This window comes from Cnephaeus nilssonii, assembly GCF_951640355.1.
Source record: "Cnephaeus nilssonii genome assembly, chromosome: 4".
NCBI lineage: Eukaryota > Metazoa > Chordata > Mammalia > Chiroptera > Vespertilionidae > Cnephaeus > Cnephaeus nilssonii.
In genome coordinates this window covers 76,255,875-76,270,554 of record NC_137075.1, presented here as the reverse complement: position 1 = coordinate 76,270,554, position 14,680 = coordinate 76,255,875, and the positions used below count along the sequence as shown (strand labels likewise).

Genomic DNA, 14,680 nt, shown 5'->3' with positions numbered 1-14,680 from the left:
AATTCTTCCCACTCCTGAAGGGGACACTGAGCTCAACTGATGGCCCAGAACATTATATTCTCTCATGTTTTAAATTTGAACAACTAGATAATTTATTAAACATACTCATCTAGTTTTTTGTTCCAGAATGTTACTCTTTCATTCAAGGCATTTAGTTTGGTCTGTATCTTCTGCTGAAGGCTTGGCTCTTCTGAGACAGTTTCAGAGTTCTTTAATATTTCAAGCTCGGTTACTTTACTGTTATTGGGTCTTTCAATTTGCCCTTTGCCAGATCCCTTGAGTTCAGCCAATTCCCGTTCCAACTGTTGAAATCAATGTACCAGATAGCAATTTTTTTAGTGGACTTTATTAAATATGTAGTTAATTTAAATGACAAATCTACATTCTGTTCCTTTGCGATTTCTAGTGTTTATTTGGTAGGCTGAGATCAGTTACATCTATATATTCTTAATTTTTCTCATAGTAACATTTAAATCTTTTTCCCATTGGTATTTACTTTGGTAAAATGTGAATTAAGGGTCCAACTTCCCCACCCCTAAATGGTTCTACTAGTTTTGTAACACCATTTGTTGAATAACTCATTATTTTATCATATTTAAAAAATATATAGTTTTTTTATATGCAAAGTTCAGTTTTGAGGTAAATAATCTTAATTTTTTAGATCTACTTTTAGTAAAGGAAACCTAATCTATTCTAAGTAAAAAAGGTACAAACAATATAACTACTAACGTATCCTCTCTAATAAAATGGTAATATGCAAATTAACCATCACTCCGCTACATAAGCCACGCCCACCAGCCAATCAGGGCGAGTATGCAAATTAACCCCAATCCAAGATGGCTACAGCCACAGAGAGCAAGGTTTCCCAGGTAACAGAGCAAGCCAAACTTTCCATAGCCGTTGCAGGCCTAAGCCTCCACTCAAGCTACAAAGTTTCAATTATAGAAGGTAAACAAATTCAAACAAATGGCGGCAGAATGGAGCTTGAGAGAGCAGGCCAGGGTTGCCGGCAGCAACAGGGGAAGCAAAGCTTTCCGCACACCCTGGCCGGGCTCACCCACTTAAGGCTACAAAGTTTCAATTGTAGAAGGTGAATTAACTGCCACAGAAATGGCTGCCGCCCCGGAGGAGCAGCAGGCTTGGCTCCGCTCCAGGCTACAAAGTTTCAATTGTAGAAGGAAAATAAATTCCAGATACCAAGGCCTCTGCTTGGGTTGCCAGGGGGCGTGGCCAGCCTGCAAACCACCACAGGCCCCTCGCTCAGGCCGCCCCACGCCCCAAGGGAACCCCACCCTGATCCGGAACACCCTTCAGGGCAAACCAGCTGGCCCCCACCCGTGCACCAGGCCTCTATCCTATCTAATAAAAGAGTAATATGCAGATTGATCATCACTGCAACACACAATATAGCTGCCCCCATGTGGACACAAGATGGCCGCCACAAGATGGCCAGCAGGAGAGGGCAGTTGGGAGGCACCCGGCCTGCAAGGGAGGGCAGTTGGGAGGGACCAGGCCTGCAAGGGAGGGCAGTTGGAGGTGATCAACCCTGCAGGAGAGGGCAGTTAGGGGTGACCAGGCTGGCAGAGGAGGGAAGTTGGGGGCAAACAGGCTGGCAGGGGAGCAGTTAAGCATCAACCAGGCTGGCAGCGGAGTGGTTAGGGGGTGATCAGGCTGGCAGGCAGAAGCAGTTAGGGGCAATCAGGAAGGCAGGCAGGCAAGCAGTTGGGAGCCAGCAGTCCTGGATTGTGAGAGGGATGTCCGACTGCCCGTTTAGGCCCGATCCCACCATGATCGGGCCTAAACGGGCAGTCGGACATCCCTCCAGGAGTCCCAGATTGGAGAGGGTACAGGCTGAGCTGAGGGACAACCCCCCACCGTGCACGAATTTCGTGCACCGGGCTTCTAGTAGCTTGATATAAAGTTCTGACCTTATTTTATACCTTAATAATATTAGTAAAGGAATATGTCATCCTTTTAGACAAGAAAATGAATTTGAGTGAAACCTACTGGTATCTAGTAAAAATGAGGCTAAAATAAGTCTAACAAATCTCTAAAACTCTGAATCATATTGAATTACTTTAAAATTCTTATATATTAAATTTTTTTAATTTTTATGCATTAAGCCCATACCTTTTCTGAACTATATATTTATAAGCACAGAATGAGGCTTAGTAAAACACCTGGAATCAATACATTTTTGGGAATAAGCTTGACTTGAAATTCAATATTAATTACAATAACATATGTGTATATGTGTATATTTATATATAATGAAAATATAATGCTATCTTATCCACCAGTTTCCCTTAAGATGTGGCCACTGAAATTTTACAGCAGTATGTCTTACATTTTTTTTCACAAAGCTGAATAGTTTTATTCGTTCTTCTGGCAACTTCTGTAATTTACATTTTCGATCAGTCAGTTTTTCAAGGTCTTCGTTAAGATGCCTCTGAACAGTTTTTATACGCATATTGTAATACATTATCTTTTTCATTGCTGTGGTCTAAAAGTGAGAAAAGATTAACTGAAATAAAAAATATTATAGGTAACTATTAGCAATATATTATGAGTGCAATGTGTTCTAACTAACAATTTGAAAGATCTGCATGTTGTTACTAATGATGATGTTCTATATTTAAACTTGATAAGCGAAATATAAAATTCCAAAGATTTTCCTTGTGGATAATATTTTAAATGTGAGGCATATTCACATTTACTTCAAGATGACAACTTAAAGAGATGCAATTTAATTTATAAAATAGTATCATATATCTAAAGTGGCAGTACTACTAAAGCAAATATATAACTACATTTTTCCTATCTGATTAACTTATGGAGAAAGTAAAGAAATTAAAAAGAATTAAAATCGAATGTAATATTAATTCATTTTTTAAAAGCATGGCTAAGAATAGGATTTCATGTAGGGTTGTTGTTGTTTTTTTCAAATCTATAAAAGGATGCTCTAAGTGAACTCATTTTATTTAGAGTGAGCAAATTACTAAATTATCAATCTAATTCAATGCAGGCAATTCTATAAAAGAGCAGACTCATATATCCAGCTACTTATTGGATATACTCCTTGGATGTTCAAAAGGTTATTCAAAATTTATAAGCTTAAAATTAAACCGTAATTCTTCCTTCTAAACCTACTCCTCCCATACTCTTCCTCATTTCATGAAATAGCAATTTCCTCCCCTCTTTCAGTTGTTTGGGCCAATAACTTGGACTTATTCTGTACTACTTTCCTCTGTACTTCACATGCAATCTATCAGCAAATCCAGACAAGTTCTACCTTCTGACTACTACTCAAATCTGACTACTTTCCACCACCACCTCTACTAAAACCCTGTATCAAACCATCAACATCTCTCATCCAAGTTGTTGGAATTTAACTGGTATCTCTGCTTTCACGTTTTCCTCCTCTAATTCTCTGTTGTTAATCCATTATCCAAAAGGATACCTTTAAAACATGTCATCTCGTCATCCCTCTGCTTAAAATTTTCTAGTGGCCCCCATCTCACTCATTGTAAAAGCCAAAGTCCTTACAACATTCTAGTCTCCCATGATCTGCTCCCCACCACTCCTGTCTTTATCTCTGACTTCTCTCACCCTCACTTTCTCCAGCCACACTAGCCTCTGTTGTTCTTTAAATATGAGGCATGCTTCTGCATCAAGGTCTTTACATTTGCTGATCCCTGAACAGCTTGCTTTCTTACTTCCTTCCAATCTCTGCTCAAATGTCACTTTAGCATGTCCTTCCCCAACAATCCTATCTAATAAAAGAGTAATATGCAAATTGACCGTCACTCCAACACAAGATGGCTGCCCCCATGTGGACACAAGATGGCCGCCACAAGATGGCCAGCAGGGGAGGGCAGTTGGGAGGGACCAGGTCTGCAAGGGAGGGCAGTTGTGGGCAATCAGGCAAGCAGGGGAGGGCAGTTGGGAGGAACCAGGCCTGCAAGGGAGGGCAGTTGGGGGTGATCAAGTCTGCAGGGGAGGGCAGTTAGGGGTGACCAAGCTGACAGAGGAAGAAAGTTGGGGGCGACTGGGCCTGCAGGGAAGGGCAGTTGGGGGGGACCAGGCCTGCAGGGGAGAGCAGTTGAGGGGGACCAGGCCTGCAGGGGAGAGCAGTTGGGGGGGACCAGGACTGCAGGTGAGGGCAGTTAGGGGTGACCAGGCCTGCAGGGGAGGGAAGTTAGGGTTGAGCAGGCCTACAGGGGATGGAAGTTAGGGGCAATCAGGCTGGCAGGGGAGCAGTTAGGCATTATCAGGCTGGCATGGGAGTGGTTAGGGGGTGATCAAGCTGACAGGCAGAAGCAGTTAGGGGTAATCAGGAAGGCAGGCAGGCGAGCAGTGGGAAGCCAGCAGTCCTGGATTGTGAAAGGGATGTCCGACTGCCCGTTTAGGCCCAGATTGGAGAGGATGCAGGCTGGGCTGAGGGACACACCCCCCTGTGCACAAATTTAGTGCACCGGGCCTCTAGTTCTATATAAAATAGTCAACAGCCTGTCCTCTGCCCCTACCAACAATCCTGTTTTCTTCACCCTTGTTTATTTTCTCCATAGCATTGATCACCATCTGATATACCGCTTGTTTCCTTATTTAGTTGCTTATTATCTGTTTGCTCTCAGTAGAGCTCCAAGAAAGCAGGGATTTTGCCTGCTTAGGTCAATCTATGTCTCTAGTGCCTTGAACTGTGCCTGGGATGTCATTTGTTAGATGAGTGAACCATCCAAGTAATATCATGAAATATTTGTTAGATAAATGAATTAGCCAAGTAATATCATGAATAATATTCACCTTGCTCACCTTTGCAGTAACAGCCTGATGTCAAACTATAGCCTGATGTAAAAATATGGTTTTCACTGCAAAGCTTTGCTGTTATTTTAGACTTAACATTGTTAGAGAAGGCATTCCTCCTTGGCCCTTCAATGATTCCAAACATCTGCTAGTGGACAAGAACTCTAGCCCTTTACTTAATATTGTAAGACAATTTATTTCTCAGATTGGGGTGGGAGGGATGATAATCCCAGTTTTGGCAGGGGGGCGGGGGAGAGAATGAAATTTTAGAATAAATTCGCAGACTAGCAAGAGAAGAGAAAGAAGTTACGATAAAACAATAAAAACATTATCTATTTGAGATGAGGGATGAGCCACAGGAAAGAATGGGAGGGTCATATGTGAGGGCATCCACATGGTTGGCACATTCTACCTACTCAAAAACTACTTATTGGATGGTTAATTGAATGAACAAATGTGGCAGGGAGAGGTAGAAATATAAGGTGGAAAGACTCTTAATAAACATGGTGACTCCCTATGCACTCCATTCTGAAATTACAGACCCTTTAGGAGCACATCAAAGTAGACCCTCTACTGGGAGGTTCAGCAGCAGCAGCAGCAGCTCCAGAATAGTTCTCTTCAAGGTTTCAGAGATCTTCAAGATTTTGTCAGTGTGGGTGGTTCCCCAAATCATCTTTAATTAGATTAAAATTTACCTAATCCTAGCATACTACCATCCACCGTGGATATTTTCTCATTTTTATACATAAAATTTCAAATGAGAGGAAGTCACTTGATTCATTTCTACTTTCTTTAGGCTTTATTAATGTTTGTGTATATATAGCACTAGTGCAAATAATCTTAACAGTGATGAAAATTTTTCAGATTACCTTTTAGTTTTGTATAAATTAAAAACTTTTAAATTATTATTTCACCTTTCGGCACTGTCATCAAAATTGAGATCTTAGGACTTATTTTATTAATGGTATATATCTGTGTGAAATAGCCAGCTCACTTGGGGCAAATGTAGAATTGGTGACAAGAACTGACAAGATAATACTACCTGCCATATGTGGACACAGCCAGAAAGAAGCAGTTAATTAAACTTAAGTCACAGATACCCGCTTAGGGATGCACTTACATCTGCCAGCTCCTTGATTGGCTTTGCTGACACATCATATGTGTCAAGTCTTTGAAGGCAAGGCAAGTGGTACAGTACATGTGTGGAATAATTACACAGCAGACAAACTGGGTTGGTTTTATATTGAGGATCATTCAGACATAAATCCTTTAAGCGACGAAGCCTGGTTAAGTTGGTAAGGTCCTAAAACAGCAGCAGTAATAATGTTTAATTAATGGCATCTGTCCATTTCTAAAGAGGGCTTCTGAACACTAAAGATCACTGTAATGTAATGCATTATAATCATCTGCTTAAATATGCTACAGTGATCTAGATGGATAAAATGTCCTTGTCTAATGAAAAACACGCTAAATATATGTAGATCATCGATAATTAAATAGCAGACTCTATATGAGTGTAAATTGTACTTTTTAAAAAAGGCCAAAGAATATTTACTAAATCATGTATTTCACCTGGAACCTTGGAGCCAGTCACCTGAGCACATTTATTCAGTAAGAGGGTTCCTCTGTGCGCAGCTCCTTTGTAACACCGCCCCCTTGTGCCTGTAGGTCTCCTACTCCCTTCCCCAGCCTTCCCCACACTTACCACCGAGGCACACAGCTCGCCATTTTCCTCGGCCTGCAGATCCGCTCTTCTCATCAAAGGCCATGGGGCCCTGGCTCTATTACAGTCACCATCAAATTCCTGATTTTTAGTTGTTAATTTTTTTTTTTTCTGTAAATGCCTTTTCTACCTATTAAGGACTTCTGAAACCTAGCTTTCTCCTGAGGCCTCATTTTTCTCACAACCTATGGAAGCAGAGGGGTTGATAATGCACTTCCAGACTGTTTCTCCTTAACATCTTTTATCCTGAAGTTTCAGCCCTCTTTCCACCTGCCTTTATTTGGCATCTGGCCCTTGCTTCACCCTTCAGTCTTCTGTCTTCCAATTTAAACCCTGACATTTTATGCTTTAGCCACGTACTGAACAACTAGAAATTTGAGAGTGTACCAGACCCTACCTTATCTTTAGACCCTCACTCAAACTGTTGCCTTTGAGTGGATTGGACTTCACCCCGATTTAACCTCTTAATCTGTCAAGACTCAACCTAAAATTCCTCTTCTATAGGAGCCCTGTTTCATCACCCCAAGCTTGGGGTAGGTGCTCCTCCTATGAACTCTTAGCCACTAGCTTACCTTTGTGATAGGATTTATCATGCTGTACTGCCAATTGCTTGCTCATCCATAACTCTGTAAGCCAAGGGTCTATCTATATGGACTTTGGCCCTAAGAATGGTGATTACATTTTTAAAGTGTTGTGCGGAAAAAATTAAAAAGAACACGTGACAGAGGCCATATTACCTACAAAGCCTAAAGTATTTTCTACCTGGCCTTTTATAGAAAAAGTCTGGCAATTCCTGAGATAAACTGTTTGAGAGCAGGGTTTGTGACCTGTTTAACTTTACATCCCCAGCACTCAGCATTTCGAACACAGTAGGCACTAAATAAATATGTGAATTGAATTGAATGATTATTACTTTCTTCCAACCTCCAGGATATCCTCATATTTTCCTCAACAATAGCATTTCTAGGGTGGTTCCTAGGGTAGGAGGGTGCTATGGTGGGATTGGACTTAAAGGAATGCAATGCTACATAGTAGAGTCAGAATCAGAGTTAAGGGAAATCTAAATCAAGAACCAGGAAACAGTAATTCTGAAGATAAAGCACAAATGGAACGGGGAAGCAAGTAGTGAAGTCAGGCTGTTAGAGGAGAAAGTAACAGGGTTAGGTAGCCAATGTGTCTCCAAACTCTCTCTGGACAAGTGAGAATTTGACTCACAGGCAGGAGCTGCAGCTGTGGGCTGGGCCCACGGGAGGAGTAGCGCTAAGCAGAGCTGCTCTGAAAGGGCAGTTTCTGGTCAGAGCTGTGCAAATAGTTATTTGGTGTAATTCTGCAGGAACAAGGGAGGCAAATCTCAGAGCTTCTTGTAAGTAAAGACCCCCTTTAATTTATGGGTGGCTATGTTGCATTTGACCATCAGTCTGGACTAGGAGACTGTGAACTCTGAAGTCTTACGCAGAAACCCCCCACCCACACTCAAAAGTCAGATGACATTGAAGTCCTTTTCATCACTGAAAATTAGTGTTGCACTACCTGGTGTGGATGGAAAGTGGCACAGAAGTTATTCCATCATTACCAGGATAGTATCTTTTTAGGGTGGATGGAAAGGTTAGAGATAAAAATTCAAGATAACATTGTGTTTCAGGAATATTCTTAAGATGAGAATAGTAAAAGTTGCTGTGAATCGCGTTCAATGCTTTTATAATAAACTAGAGGCCCGGTGCATGAATTCATGCACCAGTGGGGTCCCTCGGCCTGGCTTGCGGGATCGAGCCGAAACCAGCTCTCTGACATCCCCTGAGGGGTCCCGGATTGCAAGAGGGCACAGGCCAAGCTGTGGGACCCCACCAATGCATGATTGGGGCTGGGGAGAGACACAGGAGGTTGGCCAGCTGGGGAGGGACCTCAGGAGGGCTCCAGGGCATGTCTGGCCCATCTCGCCCAGTCCTGATCAGCCGGACCCCAGCAGCAAGCTAACCTACCGGTCGGAGCATCTGGCCCCTGGTGATCAGTGCATGTCATAGCAAGCGGTTGAGCGGCCTTAGCATATCATTAGCATATTACGCTTTGATTGGTTGAAGCTGACCGGTCAACCGGACACTTAGCATATTAGGCTTTTATTATATAGGATAGCTATCATTATTATAGGGAGCCTCTTTAATATTATGCCATACAACAAATGTTCACAATAACCCTATTTTCTCCCCAGATTGAAAGAGAATAGGTTAACATAATTAATGTGATAGTAATAATAATAAAATTGCATATCTATTGAGTGTTTACTATTGATATCTTTACATTATCATTTCACTTAAACTTCATGTTACCACTGCATCTGGTTTGTGGCAGGGCCAGAACTGACAGATCTTTCCCCCTGTGAAGCCCATGCTCTTGGCCACATGAGGCCACCACGGCTAGCCAGCGTAAGGTAATGCTCCATCTGGCTTCTTGGCAGGGCAATCCCTTATCCTCCCAGCAATCTGCCTCATCTTCTTCAGCCTCAACTCATGATTCTCTCCCTCACTCTGTTCCAGACACACAGGATTTTTAGTTTCTTGAATTTGCTATATCCCTTTCCACCACTTAGGCCATTTCACAAATTTGTACAGAATGTGCATTCCTTAGGTAACTCCTAGTTTTGGTAGCTTAAACATTACCTCCCACGGCATTCTGGATTTTTCTTTCATAGCTTCCTCTGGTCAAATATACCCTTTGATTTCTGCCCTCCATGCCTTTGTGTATATTGTTCTCCCCATCTTAGAATGCCTACCTGCCACTGCCTGGAAGATCGGCCCACAATGCCTGTCAAAATTCTGTCAACCCTTCAAGGTGTGACCACATCAAATATTTGATTTTGATGAAGAAAATAAAATTGTGCTTAAATTTCTTTTAAGGTGCTTAGAACGTTCTGCCTCACTCCATAGCTTTTTGGTGTCTTATATATTCTTCCCTGAGTAAAAGAATGTCTATTTTAATACTGATCAATTTAAAATTATTTCTATTGTAAATTTGCTCATCTTTCTTCAGTATTATATAGGGGAAGTGTTGGAATATGCACCTTCAATCTGACAGTGTTAAAATTATGAATGCCATGTTTCCACCCACATTATGTGCCATAAGCATGAAGTCTTTTTATGTTTTTTCTCTTTCATTCAGGTGCTTGACAAATGTTTGTTAAGATTTATTACATGCCAAGTACTGTTTTAAGCCTTGCGAACATAGCAGTGAACAAAACAGGTGAAGTTCCTGTATTCACGAAGCTTGTATTCTAGTAAGGGATGTGGATCAGTGCCAAGACAAAAAATAAAACAGGGAAAGAGATATGGGAGTGCTTCAGGATGGGGAGGGCAGTAGGGGCTGTTGCTCTTTTACCTAAATTGTGTGGGAAAGGCATCATGAAGAATATAATGTTTGACCAAAGTCCTGGAAGAAATGAGGAAATGAGCAATGAAAATATATGGGAAGACTATCCCAGCAAGTGCTAAGGCCCTAAGGTGAGTATGTGCAAGGAACAGTGAGGAGATCAGAATGGCTGGAGAGGAGTAAGCAAAGCGGAGAGTGGTCAGAGAGACAGTTGGGGAACTAGATAATTTAGTGTCTTGTGGGCCATTGTAACCACTGATTAATGGCTTTTACTCTGGAAGAGATGAGAGAAGTCAGGGGAGGGTTTTGAGCAGAAGAGTCATTTGATCTGACATATTTTTAAAGGAATGGACTGCTGTGTGGAGAACACACATCATAGCAAAAAAGGTTAACACAAGGAGACCTGTTAGGAGGGTTTTGTTTTGTTTTTTCCAATAATGAATGTTAGAGATGATGGTGTCTTAAATCAGGGCAGTTGTGATACAGGTGGTAAAAAAATGGTCAGACTCTGGACATATTCTGAAGGTGGAGCCAACAGAATTTGCTGATGAATTGAATGGAGTTGAAGGAATGAGAGAGTCAAAAGGATGGTAAGTATTTGGCTTATGTTACTAGAAGAATGAAGATCTCTTTAGAGAGGCAGAGAAGGCTGCAGGAGAAGAAGGTTCGGTGGAGGGGAAATCAGTTTGAGTCGGCACAGGAGATATCTATAGTTTAGGGAGTTGTGAGGGAAAGTAGAGATACCAATCTAGGAGGCATAAGTGGATAAAAGGTATTTAAAGTCTTAGACATGATGAGATTATTTACAGAGTGAATGCAGACAGAAATAAGAAAAGACCCTGGGACTGACCTGTGGCAGTCCATTTTTTAGATGTTATGAAAGGATGAGTAATCAGAAGAGGTATAGTTAGAAAGACCAGGGGGAAACTAAGAGAAATTAGTACCTTAAAAGCCAAGTAGTTATTTGGTTTTAATAGTGTCAGATCATTAGGGTCAGTTTAGTCAGCTAACTCTAAAATTCCCAGGAGTGTTGGATAGTCCAACATGATCAAGTTATTTCTTTAAAGGGGGCTGGCTATTTAGTCCATTTTCTGCAATAAGATGGTTCATGATCCAGGTTGGTAAATAAAAATCCATTCCACTTAAACATACCTTGAAAGAACATATTTGATTACCAGAAAGGTTTAATTTTTCCAGTTGTTCATTGGGATCAAGACATCGACCTTTAATTTAAAAAAACAAGATGAAAGAAAAATTAAATTTCTTGTTTTACCTCCTGTTCATATCCTGTCATATTTCTGAATTGTATATGGGCATCATTTCTTGCAGGTAAATAAGACAAACAACAACTCTGTATAATTAGTAACCTCTGATTTAGAATCATAGATTCAGAAATGCTTTGCAAAGATATCATACAAAAAGGTCTAAAAAAAAGAAATGTACTTTTTATACTGATAAAATATTATTGTAGCACTAGAGGCCTGGCCTGCGGGGATCGGGCCAAAACCAGCTCTCTGACATCCCCCAAGGGGTCCTGGATTGTGAGAAGGTGGTTCTAGGGTGATGCACCCTGGAATTGGGCTCCCTCCTCTCTGGTTCCAGGGGCGTTACCCGAGAACCACAGCTGCCAAGTCACTGCAGCTCGGCAGCTCCTGCATTGAACATCTGCCCCCTGGTGGTCAGTGCGCATCATAGCTACTGGTCGGATGGTCGGACTGTCACTTAGGCTTTTATATATATAGATTACCTTACATTCCAAACGAAACAGTACATACCAATGCTGCTTATTAGATTTCCAGCAAGGTTGAGATCATTTAAGTTCTTCAAAGTTTGCAAGCCCTAAAAATTTAGACAGTATATAATTTAGGAGAAATCAATAAAATCTATACTTATAAACCATCTGATCAATCTGGTTAGTTCTCCAGGTGTTCTGAGCATTGAGCACAGAAGTAAGTGGGAGCCTCAATGAAGCCATCTTTGTTTCTCTGGCACCTGGAAAGAGTTATTGGAGGAGAAGGGAACAAGAAAATGGAGAGGAAATGAGGAAGAGGAAGGGGAATAGGGAAAAGTGTGCTTATAATCTTAGGCAAGTAATATATAAACTTATTTAAATCTCTTTTTTTAAAAAAAACCTCCAAAGAGGAAATAACACTTTACCTCTCAGGCTTTGTGGGAGGAATAAAGAAAATAATGTATATGACATTCTCTTTGTTAGTTTTTCTTAACAACAATAATTAAACTAATCATGAGTATTTTGGCTCTTAAGCATAATAAGATCTTGGACATTCTGGTTTAAACTCCATAGTAGTAATTAACTTTACATATAGTGAAATTATCTTACCTCAATATTTTTAATTGTATTGTGGTTCAGCCAAAGAACCTCCAGTTTCCATAATTTCTCTAAACCTTCTATTTTAGAAATTTTATTATAATATAAATACAGTTTTTCTAAATTTTTACATTCTCGAAGACCTCCAATTTTCTGTTTAAAAAAAAAAGAGCAGACTGAGTAGTGTTAGCTTATATTTTACCATAATCCTTATAATAAAGTAGATATTAAGTACATTTTCTTTTAAAAGTCAAATTTTATTGCAAAATAAATACCCAGCAAAATTAACTAAATTTTTTAAATCCTCACCCAAGGATTTGTTCATTGATTTTTTTAGAGGGAGGGAGGGAGAGAAAAACATAAATTGGTTTCCTCCCCAACACACCCCAATTGAACCCACAACCTAGGTATGTGCCCTGTCTGGGAATTGAACCCATGACATTTTGGTGTACGGGACAATGTTCCAACCAATTGAGCCACACTGGCCAGGGCTAACTAAGTTTTTTAAAGGAAAAACATATAACCTCTGCACCTATATACAACTATTTTCAATTTTATATTCTATTTTTATTTAAATCAACTCTGCACCTAATTTTATATGGTTATAATCATAATACCTCTACAGATTGGTGTTTTTTTAAACTTAAGACTGTCTAAAATGTTTCGATAATTGTCAAATATTTCATAATTTTAAAATATGAAAATATTTAATAATTACAAAATATTTTAGGAAGTTTATAATCATTTTCTTTAAAGTAACCCTATATGTGGCATATTTATATTTCAAAAATTTACCTATTATAAATAATACTGCAATAAATAACTTCATGAATACAGTTGTTTTCTGCTGCTGAATTACTTCTCTAGGATAAAAATCTTAGAATAGGGATTTCTAAGTCAAATAGTATGTACCTTTCTTTGGCTCTTCACACATTTTGCAATATTGCTTTTCAATATAAATGTCATAATTTTCACATTAGCAATAGTATCTAAGTGAACTGATTTAATTCCTAAGCAATACTGGGTATTATTTGGTCTGATTTGATTACTAAAAAAGTAGATGTGTCTATGTCTTAATGCTTTATTTCTAGTTTTTCCTATGTGTAAATCTATTTCCATCTTTTGCCCACTTACCTATTTTGTGTTTTGTTTTCTTTTACTGGATAAAGGGTATTAGTGCAATTCATCATGTATGGTCTCTTTTCCCCCCTCACTTATCTGTTTTGATCCACGTCTCAAGCATATATTTCAATGAATTATTTTCCATAACCATAGAATTCAGTATAAAATATTTCATGTAAAGTTATATGTTTAGACTTACCTCTAGGTAACATTCAGCAATCCAAAGTTCTTTGAGTTGTAAACAAGTCTCTAATCCTGAAATTTCTTTTATATCTTGAGCAATGATTGTGAGACTTGTTAAATTAGGAAATAATGATAATCCGACTATACAGGGATACCCTGAGAAAAACATCTCCAGTTTTGAAGTATCTGATCCTTCTTGTACAACCATCTCATAAGATAAACCATTGCATAAACACTGTTTTCAAAAAAGAAACTGGGTTATAACCTATTTAAAATAATAAAAATGTGTTTTGCCATTAAAAATTATAAACTGTCATTTGCACTGATGCCATGTTTTACTCTCATAAGAAGGAATGTTGTACCATATGTATAATTTTTCTTTGATTCCAAAGGTCACGCTGTAGAAGAAATCTCTAGGTAAACTCCAGAAAGTAGTGTAAAATATTCTATTTAATATTCTTACAGATGTGGTTGGAAATAAATTTGGCCCTAACTCACCAGTTCTTTAATTATTTCTTCTTGGTTTAGATTTTCACATTCAATCATCTTCCATTAAAAATAATGGTGATAATATATTATCTGTTAAGGAAAATAAAAAATTAAACACTAGAGTGATGTCATTCCACGTTGAAAGGGCTCTTAAACCTACTTAGGTGCGACTGCCCACCTGTGGCTTGAAACCTTCACACAGTACATTACCAAGTATTTGCCTGGGCCCCAAGACAGTCCACTGCATCTATAAAGGTTTCCGTTAGAAAGTTATTTTTTTATTCTGAATTTAACTGTCTCTTCATAACTTCTTGTTATTTGTTGCCATTTTACCTTCTGGGTTCATATAAAACAAGTATAATTTTCTTCCACAGTATGAGCCTAATTTACCACTTGAAGACAATAGTCATCTCTCATCTACATCCTTACCCTGCCTCCAGTTCATGTCTTTTAGTTTCCTAAGTGTACTTACAGAGCAAAGAAAAGAATCCATGGGCTTGGCGACATATCTGGCATGATAATATATGTTGATTAAAATGAATTAGCCAACTTCTTCATTTTAGATGATATGAATTAATTAATAACTAAATAGATTTAATACAATTTACCCCCACAGTCACCAAATGGTGATCCAAGTTATCTAGTGTATGTCCAAGATAGCTTTTTAGAAG

The 14,680-nt window shown here is 39.3% G+C and overlaps 1 protein-coding gene across 1 annotated transcript in view; it reads right to left on the bottom strand.

Annotated features, from left to right (window-relative positions):
• LRRC9 (leucine rich repeat containing 9) overlaps positions 1-14,066 on the bottom strand; it is a gene marked incomplete at both ends in the record, with an annotated part of 86,759 nt that extends 72,693 nt beyond the window's left edge. Inside the window, 8 exons of the mRNA XM_079769789.1 lie at positions 106-302; positions 2,348-2,503; positions 5,924-6,106; positions 11,039-11,109; positions 11,662-11,725; positions 12,228-12,368; positions 13,537-13,755; positions 14,019-14,066. Of these exons, the coding sequence (XP_079625915.1) occupies positions 106-302; positions 2,348-2,503; positions 5,924-6,106; positions 11,039-11,109; positions 11,662-11,725; positions 12,228-12,368; positions 13,537-13,755; positions 14,019-14,066 (1,079 nt within the window). The remainder of the gene's footprint in view (positions 1-105; positions 303-2,347; positions 2,504-5,923; positions 6,107-11,038; positions 11,110-11,661; positions 11,726-12,227; positions 12,369-13,536; positions 13,756-14,018) is intronic.
• Positions 14,067-14,680: the final 614 nt, after the last annotated feature.